Source organism: Scyliorhinus canicula, chromosome 2 (genome assembly GCF_902713615.1).
Source record: "Scyliorhinus canicula chromosome 2, sScyCan1.1, whole genome shotgun sequence".
Taxonomy (NCBI): domain Eukaryota; kingdom Metazoa; phylum Chordata; class Chondrichthyes; order Carcharhiniformes; family Scyliorhinidae; genus Scyliorhinus; species Scyliorhinus canicula.
In genome coordinates this window covers 193,094,912-193,113,682 of record NC_052147.1, presented here as the reverse complement: position 1 = coordinate 193,113,682, position 18,771 = coordinate 193,094,912, and the positions used below count along the sequence as shown (strand labels likewise).

The following is an 18,771-nucleotide window of genomic DNA, read 5'->3' as shown; positions in this document are numbered from 1 at the left end:
ATGATTACCATTCAAATACTTTCAGGTAATATTTTGCCTTGGTGAAGTTGAAAAGGCAGACTTGCAATTTCAAGAAAAGAAAACTCTATTTCCCACTGTGGGCTGCTTAATCACATTGTAGAATATTGCCTACTTGTTGGGCAACATTTAGGAAGTTTACTTCTTTAAAAAAACATATTTCATTATAATACTTGATTGTAAAATGAGCAGATATACTAAAGAAGACATTTTGTGATAACAGTTGAATTCCTTTTCTTTCATTAGCATATAGACGTATTGATCATGGTAAAGGATTATGTCAGGCTGGAATTACCAGCTATCTGACTGAGGTGAGTAGTGATTGTTCCACATATAACATTTATTTTTGCTTAATGAATATGTGCATTACATTAACCCTACATTTTGTTTATAGGATTTAATCATAATGGGAGCTCCTGGATCTCAGTACTGGACTGGAACTGTCGCTGTCATGAATGTAAAGACTAATTCTTTGCTGTTCTACACAGATGATGAAAATACAGTTAAATATGGAAGCTACCTAGGTACATGACTCCTGATCATTGGTATAATAATATTTATTAGTGTCACAAGTAGATTTGCATTAACACTGCAATAAAATTACTGTGAAAATCCCCCAGTCGCCACACTCCGGCGCCTGTTCGGGTACACTGAGGGAGAATCCAGAATGTCCCATTCACCTAACAAGCATGTCATTTGGGACTTGTTGGAGGAAACTGGAGCGCCCGGGGGAAACCTACACAGACACGGGGAGAACGCGCAGAATCCGCACAGACAGTGACCCAAGCCGGGAATCAAATCTGGGTCCCTGGCGCTGTGGAGCAACGGTGCTAACCACTGTGCTACCATGTCACCCATACCCATTTTAATTAGAATGTTAAAATGCGCAGCCGTAACTACACAACGTAATTTAGCCCCTCTTTTTATTCAACAATGTTTCGAGTATGATTTGTAGAATGTGTGTTGATGTGTAAAGGAACAGTAGGGTAAACTTGGCAAGATGCTTGCTGTTAGTTGGATGTTGCACATGTGGATATATAGGAACACCTATAGACTTTGATCTACAACCATAGTTTTCTGTTTGTTGCTTGCAAGACCCCTTCAAGGTGCACAATTCTATGAAAATTAAGGTTATCATACTTGCTCTTTCCTCTGATGGCTACTGACCCCCCCCCCCCCCCCCCCCCAGTTGTCCAGTAACTTGTTCCCTATTTTCTCTTCATCTGTTCATGTCTTCCACCTTTCTCCTTGTTCAGTTATTTATTCTCCTTCAGTTCTCTCACCCCACTGAAACTTTATTGATCCACATATAGTGCAGCTATAATAAATATGATCTGTCAGAACTCTTAAGAAAATAACACCAGACCCTTTTCATATGAACCAATGATTTCCCAAGCATGTCCCCTCCCCCATAAACAAATGCATAAGTCAATGGATGTGGCAGAATAAATTAACAAGACTATTATTACAGCGTGTGGTGGGATCCTCAACTTTGTAAATGGAGGCATAAGGCTGGATTTTCCCACAGGCTTTGGAACTCCAGTGTCAGGGTTAAATGGACGCCCCAAGCCCAACCATGCCTGGAAGTCCACAGAACAGGGGAGCTATTTTCCTGGAAGTCACCTCCTAATTGGCTACCTTTGTGCCCACCGCCCTATCAGGGATGGCGGTTGGGCTACCGCTGCTGGAGGCCCAATCGCAGATCCACTCTGGAACCTCGGCAGCTCCACCTAGAGAGATGGGTGCTGCTAAGGCGGGTAGGAGAGCACGAGGGTGCATCAAATTGAAGTCCTCTTGGAGTCAGCAAAACAAATAATTATTTAAAAGGGAGGTTGGAAGGCCCCTCTGAGAGGAAACAAGCTCCTTTGCTTGGTTTGCTGGGGCTGTGGAGACATTCTATGTTGTCTGCAGTCTCCTCTTAGGGGTTTGGGCACTAATGGCCTCCTGGACTCCTGCAGGGAGCCCACTTCATTACGTTGACAGCCTCTGTAAGTTGCAAAAGACCACTCTGCAGATGCCAGGGAGGAAAGAAAATTGCCTGTACTTCAGGCCATAAGTTTGTAAAATGGCCCTCCATTGTGTGGGAAGCCAATCCTCATTCCTGCCTGTTACTAGAAACTTCCCTGGCAGTGGGGATGTGCCAGGGGGCTGCCTTGATGTGGCACTTCCCCTGCTTTCCTGGTCCTGCCTGCCTCCAAGCCTGTCACCATGGGATGGAGAGAATTCTGCCCATTGGGTATGAAATCAAGGGAGTCATGTTTAATCTGGTAATGTTGGAGAGCTTAATGTTCGGGGAACAATGGGGGGTTGATTGCAGTAAGAGAAATGGAGATATATTTTGGGGACAGGATTCCTTGAGTTTCAGTGGTGTTGAGCGACACAGTGGTTAGTACTGCCTCACAGCACCATGGACCCGGGTTCAATTCCTGCCTTGGATGATTGTGTGGAGTTTGCACTTTCTCCCCATGTCTACGTGGGTTTCTTCCGGGTGCTCCGGTTTCTTCCCGCAGTCCAATGATGTGCAAGTTAGGTGGATTGTCCATGCTAAATTGCCCCTTCTTCCATAAACCTTCCTCCATAAACTCTCCCAACTCTACCTCACATTTGGCCTTAATGCCCTCCATGGACACCCTATCATCCTCCAAATTCTTTCCATAGATCACCAACACAACCCCCTCTTCAACTCCCCTGCCGACAGTACCTCTTCCAACAACAAGGGGGCCGGCGCTATTGTGAAGGTCGGAAACTCCTTCCTTGCAAAGTCTCAGACTTACAGGTACCTGAACCCTTCCTCCTGCAGCAACCTGTACTTCTCCCCAACTCCTCCAGCCTCGCAAATTGTCCCCCCAGGAACAGATCCTGCACGACCCTAATCCCCTCTCCTCCCTCCTCCCTGGCTCAAACCTATGATTTCCCCTGACTGGCACCCCGCCTGATCCGGCCCCCAGCTTAAAGTGCTGTCTAAACGGCCTCCAGATCTTCAGGTTGCCACCAACACCGGGCTCCCTGAATACTTCCCCACGGCCATCGGGAGTGGCGCCATTGCCAGCGCCTTCCACGCCGACCCCCTGCACGAACCCTCTTCCATTCCATCTTAAGTGACCGGGACTCCTCCTCCCCCACACCCTCTCCGTGTTCGCCACCCAGTAATAATATAACAAATTTGGGAAGCCCAACCTCCCACCTGCCACCCTTACTGCTGGACCACCTTCCTAATCCTGGCTACCTCGCACCCCTGCCCCCCCCTCCCCCACTCCCCCAATCCACAAATAAACAAGGTGACCACCTTGTCCACATCCTTGAAAAAAGACTTGAGTAGAAAGACCGTCAGGCACTGAAACAGATACCCGGCCAGCCAATGACGGGAGGTTGTCCCACCTTGCCAAGACGGCCTTCACCCTCCCCACCAAACTAGTAAAATTATATACACGGAGCCCCACCCCCAATCACGTGCCACCTGCACCCCCAAATATCTGAAGTAGGTTGCTGCCCTACAAAATGGCAGCCGCCACTCCTGGCTGAGATACAATATAATACTCGCTCTTCTCGACGTTCAGTTTATATCACGAGAACGACCTGAATCTTTGGAGAAGCCCCATTGTGTTCCCCACCGATGTACTCAGCTCCGAGGTATACAGTAGTATATCGTTCGCGTACCCTATGTTCCATTTCCCCCCCCCTCTCACTATCCCCTTCCATAATCCCAAACTCTTGAGAGGGATAGCCAATGGCTCTATCGCTAATGAAAGCAGCAGGGGGACTTAGGACACCCCTGCCTAGTACCCTGATGCAGAGCAAAGTACCCCAAACTCATGTTGTTTGTGTGAACTCTCGCTATCGGTTCCCTATAGAGCAGCCGTACCCACGCTGTGAACCTCAGCCCAATCCCAAATCTTTCCCAAGACCGCTGTGGTGATCTTTGTGAGGGGTTTCCAGGATGGAAGGCGTAGTGATCACAAAGATACACACGGCTCTTTTGAAGAACTGAACTAATTTTATTAACACTACTATATTTGAGTTTGACACGTATTCTAAATAGAAAACATACATGTAAGAATTAAACTACACTCACTAACATGATCTCTATATACTAACTGATACTATTATATCTTAACTAGCTCTGCAATACACTATGAATCTTTTTCAGCTCCAATCTAATCTCCTCCCCAACGCCCAAGAGCCAGTGCAATTTATAGTACTGTCCCTTAACTCCCTCTAGTGGCTAGGCTTTACATAACATTAGCTCTTCACATGCTGTACATTTGTATAATGTCACATTCCCTTTTCTTTGAGAAAAAATGTTCCATTATTTCCATACAAGATTGAATGGCTGTACTTTTTTTTGTTTAAAATATCATACAGCATATCAACAATGAGGAACTAATGTTAAATTCACAGATTTAATCTATTTGATGGTTTCCTATGTACAATGTCACAACAGCCACCATCAGAAGTCCTTAAACTTCTTATAATACTCCTCTGGGACCCCATCTGGCCCTGCCGCCTTGCCTGACCGCATCCTCCCGATTACCTCCTTTACATCATGTTCACCCTCCAGCCCTGCCCTGTCTTCCTCCCCCAACCTCGGGTACTCCAACCCGTCCAGAAACTCCCTCATCTCTCGCTCCTCTCCTGGCAGCTCCGACCTATACAACTCATTAAACTCCTCAAAAACTTTATTAATCTGCTCTGGAGCCACCACCAATTTCCCTGTCCTATCCCGTACCTGGACTATTTCCCTCCCCTCTGCCTGCCTCCGGAGCTAGACAGCCAACATACCTTCCCCCTGTATTCATAAACTGCTCCACTCACCTATCTCAATTGATGCACCACCTTCCCTGCAGACAACTGGTCGAACTTTGCCTGAAGCCTCTCAGGACGTCCCTGGAGTGGGGGAGAAGTGGGGTGGGGGGCGGGGGTTGGCTTGTGCTATTCCCTGCTCCCTGGTACAACCAGGGGAACATCCCCAGAACCACCAGACTGGACCAGGATTAGTAACAGCACTCTGCTGGCTTGCATGAAGAGAGGAAGAAAAAGAATGCGAAATCCTAAGGGACGATTGCCCGGACTGATCTAAAAATATCAACTAGCACTCAGCACTATACGCCATCACGGGAAGGATGCTAAGAACAATCTCTTTAATAGACCAGCCAAGGATTATCCAAACCCAGCTCAGCATGTGCCACCACTTATGTTCTCCCATTCTAATAGCTCAAAAAATACCCAGAGGGAAAACTCCAAACTCAAGGAAGTGTTAGAATCCAGTCCTCCCCAGAACACATCTGCCCTGGCCATCGAAGGAGAAAGGCATGGATTCTTAAACTCAAAAAAGCAAAATACAAACCTTTATATGGTTATCTCTAACTGGGGGGGGCTATTCTCAATCTCACTAAGGACACAACTAGCCCTATCACCTAACTCCACCACCACCCATCATCCTGCCCTGACTCCACTCTTATTCATTAAAAACAAGATAAGGATTACTATGATTACAAGGATTATAACACACAATGACAAAAAGAGGTAAAGCTGTGCACAGACATCATTTCACATAATTGACTCAACATGATTTTTGCTATACCAGGATGCAGATGACTCTCTCCCTCATGCTCACATCTCACACGCCTTTGCAGGAGAAAAGACAACAATAAGTAATCAACAATGAGTAAAATCCAGGAATATGGAAGAATTACAGGATGATGACGCCATCCATGTCGCATGAGAAGGCTGACACCAAGTCAGGATCAACGAGCACCTCTCAGGATTCCTCAAGGATTCCAATGAACAAAGCACCTTCACTTCTACCATGGTGTCGCACTGGCGCCCAAGCAACCCACAGCCCTGGGCCTTGCTGGGGGAGGGGGGGGGGGGGGGACTCGACCCACAAGGCCACCTCCAACCCCTTGCGACAAGCATCGAGGATAGGATAATATAAGGCCAGTACACGGGGGAGGTGGGGGCAACTGAAATATACTGTGCTCCGTCGAACCTGATATGTCCAGCCCGGCGACAAGATTACTAAAGCATGACAGCCAATCGTCAAACTCAATCAGGAACTCGCCTCCCACCTCTCGCCAGGCTCACGGACACATATTGTCCAGCCCCAATCTGCTGAGCCCATCAGGATAAATGACTTGCCATGCTGCAGGCTGTCAACGTCACAAAGGCAGACCTTTACAAGGGAAAATGCAAGGACTCTCTCATCTGTCTCGACCATTCTCCCAAGGATACGTCGCAAATTTTCAAAGTCAGCTCTAAGACATGCATCACAGAGTTGAGATCTTCATCCAGAACAACATTCTCAATGGCGGCCATCATCCTGGGGCTAAGGCTGAGGCTCAAGCCCGATCACCAGCAACATCGCCACGGCAAGCCAAACCTCATCCCAGTCCACTCCGAGCGCCATTGCCAAACGAGGATTTTCTGCAATTTATCTCTGCTCCTCTTCGCAAAACATCAATCAGGATCTTCCAGGGATATAACGCAAGCCATATATCCTGAGAAAAGACAAAAATGAAATGTGTACCAGGATAAAGAGGATTACAAGATGAGCAGAGCCAGAGCTCGCGGAAATGTAGGCCGCTCCCGTGCTCACATCACGTGACTCTCCCAGTTTATATATTTTAACATATTTGCTCTGCCTTTGCTACTTTAGTCCACTATGGTTATCAGAGTAGTTCTGAGACACTGCCACATTGTCGGAGGTGCTGTTTTTCAGATGAGACATTAAACCAAAGTCTGCTCAGGTGGATGCAAACGACTGCACGGTGTTACTTGTCGAACAGAGAATGTACTGGCACATATACCACCAGCAGCAGCACCAAAAGACTAATTAATTTAACTTGCTGTTCATTTGTTCATGATTCATGGGACTGTGCTGTAGCATTTGCCTAAATAAGGATAATTCAGAAGTAATCCATTAGTTGGCAAGCATATTGGGATTCCTAAAGACCCAAAGACTTAAGGATCTACAGTACACCAATGAATGTTCTGCTTTAATGGAAGAATGTGTTTTCGGTTGCTGGTGTGTGAGGTTCCATCATGCGGTGCAGCTGAATGACCAAAAGCCGAATGCATGCTTATAATCCTTTTCTGTTTTTTTGGAAAAATTTTATTGAGGCATTTATAATTTTAACATTTTAAACAGCAGAAACCCCACAATAACATTCCAACTCCTCCCCAGCCCTAAACCCTAGCTACCCATACATTATGTTCCCTACCCTTATTCATCACTTTCATGCCTCCCCTTGTCCCCTCATTCCCCCCCCCCCCCCCCCCCCCCCCCCCACCCTGCTGACGGTCAGTTTTCCTTGATGAAGTCAATGAACGGCTGCCACCTCCGAGCGAACCCCTGTAACGAATCCCTTAAGGCATTTTCTCTAGCCTAAGAAACCCTGCATGTCACTGACCCAGACCCCCGACTTTGGAGGCTCCGGGTCCCTTCAACCCAACAAAATCCGTCTCCGAGCCACCTGGGAGGCAAAGACCAAAACGTCGGCCTCTCTCTCTCTCTCTTCCCCCCCGCCACCCCCCAGGCTCCCGGATCTTCCGACATTCCAGATATTGCCATCTCTGGACTCGGAGTCACCCTCCCTTCCAGGACCTCTGACAGGACATCTGAGAATCCCTGCCCAAATCCCCTCAGCTTCGGACACGCCTAAAACATGTGTACATGATTCGCCGGATTGTCCCACACCGCAAACACCTGTCCTCCACCTCCTAAAAAAACCTACTCATCCAGGCCACAATCATATAAGCCCTGTGGACCATCTTGAACTGGACAGGCTAAGCCTGGCGCATGACGAGGCTGCATTGACTCTCCTCAGGGTCTTCTCCCATAACCCAACTTCCACTCCCCTCCAAGCTCTTCCTCCCATTTCCTCTTCACCGCCCCTATTGGAACCCCTTCCCACTCCATAAATTCATAATATGTTTCCGAGACCCTCCCCTCCTCGACCCCTGTTTTTGACATCACCTTATCCTGTAGCCCCCTTAGTGGGAGGCAAGGGAAGCTCGGGGTCTGCCTCCGAACAAAATCCCACACCTACAGGTACCGGAACCCGTTCCCACCCGGCAGCTCAAACTCCTCCTCTTGCTCCTCCAAGCTCCGGAAACCCTCCTCAATGAAGAGATCCCCAAATCTCTCAATTTCTGCCCGCTGCCACCTCCTGAAGCCCCCTTAACAAATCAGGGGCGAAATTCTCCGACCCCCAGCAGGGTCGGAGAATCGCCTGGGGCCGCCGAAAATCCCGCCCCCGCCGTGACAGAGATTCTCCGCCACCCGGGAAGTGGCGGTGGCAGGAATCTCGCCACTCCGATCGGAGAGGCCCCCTGCGGTGATTCTCCGGCCCGGATGGGCCGAAGTCCCGCCGCTGGGAGGCCTTTCCCGCCGCCGAGGTTTGGACCACCTCTGGAACGGAGGGATCAGCGGCGCGAGCGGGTCCTGGGGGGGGGGGGGGGGGGGGGATCGAACCCCGGGGGGTGCCCCCACGGTGGCCTGGCCCGAGATTGGGGCCCCCCTGCTCAGACTCCGGGCCAGTGCCCTGGGTGCACTATTTTCCTCCGCAGCCGCCATGGCGGAAGCGGAAGAGAACCCCACATCGCACATGCGCGGACCGGCGAAAGCCTTTCGGCCAGCCCCGCTGCCGGGGGAGCCGGTTTATTGCGGCAGTCTTCTGGTGCTAACCGCTCCGGCGCGGGGCTGGCCCCCAAAGGTGGGGAGAATTCCCCACCTTTGGGGAGGCCCGACCCCTGAGTGGTTGGTGCCACTCCCCTACTCCGGGACCCTCCGTCACGCCGGGTAGGGGAGAATGCCGCCCCTGGTCTGGTCCTCCCCATCACCCCCGGAACATAATCCTCTGTACGAGTGGCCAAGATCTTTGCCAGCAATTTTGCATCTACATTTAGCAGGGAGATTGGCCTATACGACCCACAGCTCTCCGGATCCTTATCCCATTTCAAAATAAGGGAAATCGATGCCTGCGATAACGTTGGGGGAAGCACTCCCAGCTCTTTGACTCATTAAAAGCCTTTACCAGGAACAGCCCCAACAGCCCGGAAAACGTTTTATAAAACTCAACCGGGTATCCGGCTGGTCCCGGGGCTTTACCCAATTGCATTGCCCCCAAGCCCAATTGGGCCTCTCAAATCCTCTACCAACTCCTCATCTAGTCTCGGGAACTCCAGCCCCCCCAGAAATTGCTTCATACCCTCCTCACCGGCTGGTGGTTCTGATTTTATACAATTTACTATTAAACTCCTGAAACACATTATTCACCCTCGCCGGATCCAGAATCACCTTCCCGTCTGTATCCCTCACTTTCCCTATCTCTCTCGCCGCCTTCTGTTTCCCCAGCTGATGCGCCAGCATCCTGCTGGCTTTTTCCCCATATTCATTGACCATCCCCTTAACCCTTCTCAGCTGTCCCACCCCCTTACTTGTGGATAGGAGCTCAAATTCCTGCTGAAGCCTCTGACGCCCCTTCAAAAGCTCGTCATCCGGAGACTCCGCATACCCCCTGTCCACCTGTAAAATGTCGCCTACCAGTTTGTCCAACTCCACCCGCTCAGCCTTCTCCTTGTGGGCTTGATTTGAGATACGCTCCCCCCTAATAAACGCCTTCAGTGCCTCCCAAACCAACCCCCCCCCCCCCCCCCCCCCCCGAAACCTCACCCATGTGATTAATCCTTATCCCCTAATGGCCTCCCTCACCCGCTCACACTCCTCCTCCTCCGCTAACAGCCCCACATTCAACCTCCATTATGGGCACTGGGCCTTTCCTTTGCTGACTTGCAAGTCCACCCAGTGCGGGCTGTGGTCTGACACCATTATTGCTGAATATTCAGCATCTACCACCTCAGCCAGCAACGTCTCATCCATAACAAAAAAAGTCTATCCGGGAATACAGCGCATGCACATGGGAGTAGAATGGAAACTCCTTGCTCCTCGGCCTCCCAAATCTCCAAGGATTGACCTCCCCCATGTGCTCCATGAACCCCAGGAGCTCCTTTGCCATAGCTGATACCTTCCCAGACCTAGAACTGGACCGGTCTAGCCTTGGATCCAGGACCGTGTTGAATTCTCTCCCCATAATCAGTCGATGTGAATCTAGGTCCGGAATCTTCCCCAGTATCCATCTAACAAACTCAACGTCATCTCAGTTCGGGGCATATATTTACCAATACCATGGCCATTCCCCCCAGCTTCCCACTAACCATAACATATCTACCCCCACGGGTCCGCTTCTATATACCCCACCTCAAATGCCACCCCCTTATTAACCAAGATCGCCACCCCCCTCATTTAAAGTCTAGCCCCGAGTGGAACAACCCATCCCTTCCTTAACCTAACCTGATCCCCCACCTTCAGATGTGTCCCCTGTAACATGGCCACGTCCGCCTTCAGTTGCCTCAAGTGCGCGAACACACAGGCCCTTTTGACTGGCCCATTCAGTCCTCGAACATTGCACGTGACCAGCCTGGTTAGGGGCACCCTGCCCCCCTCCCCTGCCGGTCAACCATCACCTCTCCTAGGCCAGTCCACGGCCCATGTCCTACACCTGCCCTGGCCCCGCCTCGGGCAACTACTGTCATCAGCCCTCCTCCTCCTCCACTTTGAAAGTCTCCTCCCTGTCAACAAAATAATGCCCCCTCCTCCCCCCCACCCTGCATTGGTGTTCAGCTTTACTTCTGTGAACTAACCCGCCCAGCTAGCCTGGCACCCATGGTGCCTAGCATCCTACCCCCCACTGATTACCCTCCCCCGCTTTTAGTGCAAACAGTCAAAACAAAGGCAAGAAGTAAAAACAAACAAACAATCCCTCCCAAGGTTTGAACACAGACCCATCCCTTAACAAAGCACTGTGTGCCGGCCTAACCCCAAATAGAACTGATAAAACAGAAAAGACGAAAGAAACCTGAACAACAAAAACCCAAAGTTTTTCACAGCATAGTTCAGTTCTCCTCAATCAGAGTTCAAGGTCCTCCTTCTCCTGACAGTCCATTTGCCTTCATGAAGTCCGCTGCCTCCTCCACTGAGCCAAAGTACAGCTCCCAGCCCCCATAGGTCACCCATAGGCGAGCCGGGTACAGTAAACCAAACTTAACACCCTTCTTGTACATGGCCAACATCATCTTATTAAAGCTCGCCCCATGGGGCAGCAGGGTAGCATGGTGGTTAGCATAAATGCTTCACAGCTCCAGGGTCCCAGGTTCGATTCCCGGCTGGGTCACTGTCTGTGTGGAGTCTGCACGTCCTCCCCCTGTATACGTGGGTTTCCTCCGGGTGCTCCGGTTTCCTCCCACAGTCCAAAGATGTGCGGGTTAGGTGGATTGGCCATGCTAAATTGCCCGTAGTGTCCTAATAAAAAGTAAGGTTAGGGGGGGGGGGGTTGTTGGGTTACGGGTATAGGGTGGATACGTGGGTTTGAGTAGGGTGATCATGGCTCGGCACAACATTGAGGGCCGAAGGGCCTGTTCTGTGCTGTACTGTTCTATGTTCTATGTTCTATGTTCTATCTTATGAAAGCTCGCCCTCCTCTTCGCAAGCTCTGCTCCCAGGTCTTGGTGCACCCGAATCTCGACGCCTTCCCAAGTGCATTGCCTCGTCTGCCTGGCCCACCTCATGATGCGTGAACCGGTGCAATCGAACCACCATCACCCTCGGCGGCTCACTCCCCTAGGGTTTGCGCATCAGTGCCCTGCGGGCCCGATCCACCTCCAACGGCCGGTCAAACGTACTTTCCCCAAGCAGCTTCTCCATCATCTTCCCAATGTACGCACCCGCATCCGGTCCTTCGATTCCCTCTGACAGACCCACGATCCGGATCTGGATGTTCTGCCTCCGAGAACAGTTCTCCACTTTCTCCAGCAGTTGCTTCTGCTGGTCCACTTTCTCCAGCAGTTGCTTCTGCTGGTCACACATCAGCCCAATCTCTGCTTTCATCGAGGTTGACTATTCCTGAAGCTCTCCCGCCAGCTCCTCCAACCTCTGGATCGCCTGTCCCTGGCTGCCAGTTTCGTCTCCATGCGGTTAACCACTGCCTTGATCAAGTCCACTGTCCGGGTCAGGTCCTCTGAACTTTCCTTCCACTGTTGGGTGAACTTCTCATTTAGGAAGCTCACCAACTGGTCCATCGACCACGGAGCCTGCAGGGCCAGACCCTATCCGTCCACCATCTCCACGTGCGTTGTCCGCTCCTCACTCACCTCAACCAACTGGTTCGCTTTTTCCCTGGCGTTTCTGGACTGCATTTCCATAAATTAGGGGTCACCCTCTTTTACTCTCACTTCTGCATCTTTTTTCTACAAAATTCCTGTGACAAACCGGCATAAATGTCACAAAACGACCACCATGAGCGGGAGCTGCCAAATATGCAACTATTCATTCCATGGCCGCCACCGGAAATCTCCGCATGTTTATAATCCTTACAATCAGGAAGAAACGCCTAGAAACAAAGCTGGGTATGATGAGACGTTGCAGCATTTAAAAAGACTTTTATTTTTAAGATCAGGGGTGGCAGACTGCTGGCTGAAGACATCTTGTCCTAGATTCCAGTCAGTGTCAATGCATTGAATAATCATGGCCTAAGTACTGGGGAGGGCAGGAAAATGGATTAATGAACTGACTTTGTATTATTGGGTGAGATTAGTTTTTCCTGAGACATGGCTGAATAAAATTAAAATTGATTAACTTTTTTATGGATTATGCATATTATATGCATTACCATTGCGAGTAAATACTTAGCTTCAGGAATGTTCAGAATTATTGGGATTTTCCAGCCCCGTGTGATGAATCCTGCTGCATTCGATACCCAGGGGCTGTTTAAACTTCCATTCACTTTGGGACCAGAGGATCCTGCTGGCTGGAGGGGCTGGAAAATTCCACCCATTACTTAAATTATTGGAGCAATTTGAATGGTTAAGCTGCATCTTTATTGGTAGGCTTTGCAAACTCCGCGACCTTGATTGATTATCTTCCTATGCTCTTCATTCGTCCTGTGTTCTTCATTTTTCCTATGCCCATCATTCTTCCAACTTTCCTTGAATTTGTTATCTACATCCTGTAACTGTTCCATTCTGGTCCATCACTATTTTATCAATATGTAATTTGACCCAAAAGTAGTTTGATGTGATGGACACCGCTGTACATAATATCAATATTTTTACCATTTCCCAGGTTATGCTGTTAGTGCAGGACATTTCACTGACCCAAACAGCACAGAAATTGTTGGAGGGGCACCTCAACAGGAACTGACGGGCCAAGTAAGAATTTTATTTTCCTTTTTTTAAACAAAAAGGTTCCTTCCTGCATCATGTTTTCAACAGCTCTTCCGTATTCTGCTCTACACTGATAGAAATTGCATGAATAATTAGTATTGGATTGCTCCAGAATTTCACATTTGATACAGTTCAAGTATAGAATTGCAGAGTCTCTGCAGTGCAGAAGGAGGCCATTCGGCCCATTGAGACTGCACCAGCCAGCTGAAAGACCATCCTCCCTAAGCCCAATCATCCACCCTATCCCCAGAACACTACCTAACCATTGGACACTTAAGGGGAAAATTAGCAGGGCCAATTCACCTAACCCGCACATCTTTGGCGTATGGGAGGAAACTGGAGCACTCTGAGGAAACCAACGTAGACACGGCGAGAAAGAGAAAACTCCACACTGACAGTCACCCAAAGCCAGAATTAAACCCTGGTCCCTGGCACCGTGAGGTAGCAGTGCTAATCGCTGTGCCATCCATTATATTATGGACAGAATTTTCCCAAATTTTCAAACCGTAGGTTTGAGATAGTGGCTGGAGTTGGATGACATTGGATAATGGAGAGATTGTGCTAGTGGGTGTGGGCCATAGACAATGGTGTCCGTCTTCCCACTGTTTAACTGGAGGGAACTGCAGCTGATCCAGGAGAGGATGTCAGATCAGTGGCATGGCAGCATTGAAGTGATGGAGTGATCAAGAAAGAGAATGGAGCGGTAGTGCTAGGTATCACTGGTATACAGATGGAAGCCAATTTCTTTTCTTCAGATGGCCTTTCCTAGGTGCAGCTTACAACTGAGGAGAGGTGGGAGTTTAGCACAGATCCTTGGATTCAGGTGGTAATGATGTAGGAGCTGAAAGAGAAGCCATTGCATGAGATGCTCTGTATATGAATGCAAGTGGAAATAAGCAATGGAAATTCCATGGAGCTGGAAGATGGAGGGGGGCGTTGGATGAGCAAGGTATAATCAACTGTGCCAAAGACTGCTCGGGTGACTAAGCTAGTTAATGCAGTACCAGAACTAGGATCTAATAGTGATTTTGATTAGAGCATTAGAGTTGTTTCAATGGTGTGGGGGAAACCTAATTAGAGTGAATTAAATTGGAGTGAATGATAGGAAACGTGACTACAGATTTGGAAAGCAATAAATTATTTTCATCTATCTTTGGTACTGCTGGTGGGTAATACTGGTGGGTTACAATAAATCTTGTTAATATTGTGTGAATATCTTCCTACAAATTGTGTAGAAAATAAGTAGTTTGGGGGGGTGGCAGGGGGGAATAAAGAAATGCGCATTTTGTCTAATGATTGAAATTATTTTTATAGGTCTACATTTTTGAACAGCATGGGAAGACTTTGAAAATAATTTTCAAGGCAAAGGGTAAAATGGTGAGTATGGCAGATAAGGTGTTATTTAATTCTGTGATTCTAAGAACAAAGATGCAGTTTTCACTTGCTTCTGTTGTTTCTGCTTCCAGCTGGGTTCCTACTTTGGCTCATCGGTTTGTGCAGTAGACCTCAATTCAGATGGCCTTTCCGACCTGTTAGTGGGAGCACCCATGTACAGCACAGTCAGAGAAGAAGGGAGGGTGTATGTTTATTTGAATACAGGATTGGTAAGATTGAAGAATTTCTTTTGAATTTGTTGATATTAAATATATCTCAGATTTCATCACCTTAATCATTTTTTTTGAAAAAAGGGAGTGATGAAGGAGCTTGCGATGGAATTGGTTGGAATGAATTCTTACGCGGCAAGGTTTGGGGATGTAATCGTTGATCTTGGAGACATCGATGATGATGGACATGCAGGTTTGGTACAATACGAATATGTAATTTTAAAAGTTGTTTTCTTCCTGAATCCGACCTGATCACATTAAGGAACATCTTGGGATATTTTACCATGTTAATCACAACTTCCATTCATATAATGTGCTTATTGTTGTAAAACATTGCAGTCCCAAATATCTAGGCCGATGAGGGATAGATAGAGTTATCCCAGGTTTCTGATTCTTTTTCACCTGTCAAAGATTTTTTTTGAAAAGGTAGGCGGGATTCCACACAGAAACCCAATCACATGTTGATAGTTGTGGTTTGGCAATACGCAAATTATGCCAACTTCTACAATGGATGGAATTTTCTATGCCCCGCCCCCACCCCCTCACATGTTTCACAGTGACAGAGGCAGCCTGTCATTGGTTGTTGGCAGGATCTTATGGTCCCGCTGTTGTTAACGGGGCGTTCTGTTATTTGCACCCCTCCACGTTAGGGAACCCAGGGCAGGGGATCATCGTTATTGGGACCAGCTGGAAAATTTCAGCCTATTTGTCCAATGAGTAGTTTTACTGGACCTGTGGTGGGGGTAGTGAGGAGAGGATGGGAAGGAATTAAAATTTAAATAACCATTTTCCTAAGGTGATTTACCTCAGGAAATTGGCAAATTTAAAATTTAGATGTTTTGAAAAATTTTCTAAATAGTTTTTTCCCCACCTGTAGTATTGTAAGGTGCTGCAGCATTGAGGCCTGGCACTGGTTGTAAATGTTTCACATGATCCATAGTGGTACATTGCCAACAGCCTTTGTCTTCTCCATTAAGAACTTCTTACTGGGCGGCACGGTGGACCAGTGGTTAGCACTGCTGCCTCACGGCACCGAGGACCCGGATTCGATCCCGGCCCTGGGTCATTGTCCGTGTGGAGTTTGCACATTTTCCCTGTGTCTGCATTGGTTTCACCCCCACAACCCAAAGATGTGCAGGTTAGGTGGACTGGCCACGCTAAATTGCCCCTTAATTGGAAAAAAATAATTGGGTACTCTAAATTTTAAAAAAAACTTCTTACTGACAACGACATTGGATTCCACACAATGGAACGTCGATCACCGTTTGCTACTTTCTTAAAGGAAATCTGACCAAGCAGTCTCTGATGACTAATACCCCTCCTTGCCTATTGCTCTCTCCCCGTTCATTTTCTGAGACCTGTTGTTTTATGAAATTAAGGAGTGTGCTGGCCCAATTTATTACTTTGTTGGGTCATTCGCCTCCAATTGAGGGGGAGGGGAGGTGAAGGACTATGGTGACTTGACCCAGTGTCACCAAGATTGGCAGTACAGGCTGCAGAAATGCAAAAGATAAATTCTAAAGTTTAAGGAATTAAAGGTCAGAGAAAATGAACAAAAAAGTAATAATATTATAAGGCCCATTACTATATAATTAAATTGTGTGCCTTCACTGAAGCTGCACAACATATCTGAGCATCAGCAGTTTTTACCACAGGTTTAAGCCGCTGAGCATATCAGCTGCACAATCGACCTTAAATCGGCACATCCATTAATATGAAGTACTGCCCATCATGTTATTAGCCCCTGGCCAAACAGGTTTAAATTTTAATCGACGTAAAGCAGTGAATTAGTCACAGTGACAAACACATGGTTTAAAACATCAACGACTACTCATGCACCATGTAACTTTCGAATCATCAACTCATTGAATTGCATTGGAAGCTATAAATGCGACAGGTTTTCAGAGTTAGTCTCATCAATCACAAATTTGATGTCAGGAAACATTATGTTCAAACAAATTGCAGTTTTATTGATCCTTCACATTTGTTGAAGATTTTAAGTGATGAGTGCTTTGGGCAACACCTATGTCACTTTGCCTGTCGAGAGCAGGGATTATCTGAAACTGTGGCTGATGTTGCCTTTGTACAACAGGTACCACTAATAAAATTGCACTTCTAAATTGTGAGGAAAGATCACCATGCACTCCGTTGATATGTGAAAACTGATTAAAATGGATGTTTTTTTGCATTTGTTTGGACCAACGAAATGGCTTTGCAATGACTATTTTTAAATTTGGCATGCTTTGGTAGTTGCATGATAAATTAACTATTGCACTGGATTCTCCGGTCTCCCAGCCACGTATTTCCCGGTGGCGGGAGGCGGTGCACTGTTCGCTGGTAGTGGAATTCTCAGTTCTCAGCACTGTCAATGGGAATTCCCATTGCAGCTGCTGGGAAACCTGCTGGCGGGGGTACACTGCCAGCAGGACCAGAGAATCCCGCCGCGCCAGCGAATGGCCAGAGAATTCCGGTCACTGTGTTCTAAGCATGAAGTATTTATTTAAAGATGATGAGGGGGGAAATTTATGAACTAGGTAATAGACCTACATGCATTTGAGTCAAGAGGGTTATGATTATGAGTCAAGATTCATCTTAAATCCACAACAGATGTCGCAGTTGGAGCTCCCCAAGAAGATGATCAACAGGGGGCTATTTATATCTACAATGGCAGAGAGAAAGGGATATCGCCCACCTTTTCTCAAGTAAGTGATTGAAATTTAATCTGATCCACAACTTAGCCTGTGTATATCTGTGGCAAGGGGAGGCGGTAGCTCAGTGCTATTGTCACTGGATTAGTAAACTAGAGACCCAAAGCAATGCTCTGGGGATCTAGGTTCAAATCCCACCACTGCAGATGGTGAAATTTGAATTCAATAAAAAGAATCTGGAATTAGAATTCCAATGACCATGAAACCATTGTCTACTGTTTTAAAAACCCATCTGGTTCACTAATGTCCTTTCGGGAAGGAAATCTGCTGTCCTTACCTGGTCTGGCCTACATGTGACTCCAGATCCACAGCAATGTGGTTGACTCTTAACTGCCCCCTCAAGGGCAATTAGGGACAGGTAGTAAATGCTGGCCCAGCCTGCGAAGCCCAGATCCTATGAACTAATAAAAAAAAAAGTAAACCTGGTCACCATGCCATTTCATACTCTTGGTGCAGACTTCAACTGCAAAGCTAAGTGTTTGATCAATAAAACAGAACGTTTCCACAATTTAAAAATAAATAAATTAAGGCTGTTCAATCTGTTTACACCATTTTATTGGACAATCTCTGAGTTAACCTCCATTTTTTGATTTGATTTATTATTGTCACATGTATTAGTATACAGTGAAAAGTATTGTTTCTTACATGCTGGACAAACAATGCATACCGTACATAGGGAAGGAGAGACTGAAGAATATAATGTTACAGTTATAGCAAGGTGTAGAGATAAGATCAACTTAATATGAGGTAGGTCCATTCAAAGGTCTGATGGCAGTAGGGAAGAAGCTTGACCCTTAGTGAGCATGCTTGTCTGTCAAACTCCATCCCAGACGGGTGAGAAATGGTTTCGTCTGGGATTATCCACTTCTAGTGACCCTTGGTGCATCTTTTGTGACTGGGATGTTCTGCCTCCCACCAACAAATGCTTCTGACAGATTTATTCCAGGACTGGACGACTTTGCCAGGAAATCTACATGGGATGAAGGATAGTTGAGGTGGGCAGGGGAGGAGGACCATTGGAGCAAAGAGTGGTTGATGGCCTCTAGCGTAATTGAAGAGGGGAAAATATATTGCAAAATGGCAAGGCTGGAAACTGAGTTGATCACCCAATAAATTGAATTGCTGTGCGGTATTAAAATTTTAATCTGGTGTTTCATTATTTC

At 47.5% G+C, this 18,771-nt stretch overlaps 1 protein-coding gene across 2 annotated transcripts in view; it reads left to right on the top strand.

Annotated features, from left to right (window-relative positions):
* Positions 1-18,771, top strand: part of itga4 (integrin alpha 4) — a 215,404-nt gene that overhangs the window by 40,613 nt on the left and 156,020 nt on the right. For both annotated transcript variants that reach the window (XM_038789255.1, XM_038789256.1), the window contains exons 5-11: positions 265-329; positions 413-542; positions 13,196-13,281; positions 14,611-14,673; positions 14,763-14,900; positions 14,985-15,093; positions 17,508-17,602. In XM_038789255.1, coding sequence (XP_038645183.1) covers positions 265-329; positions 413-542; positions 13,196-13,281; positions 14,611-14,673; positions 14,763-14,900; positions 14,985-15,093; positions 17,508-17,602 — 686 coding nt within the window. The remainder of the gene's footprint in view (positions 1-264; positions 330-412; positions 543-13,195; positions 13,282-14,610; positions 14,674-14,762; positions 14,901-14,984; positions 15,094-17,507; positions 17,603-18,771) is intronic.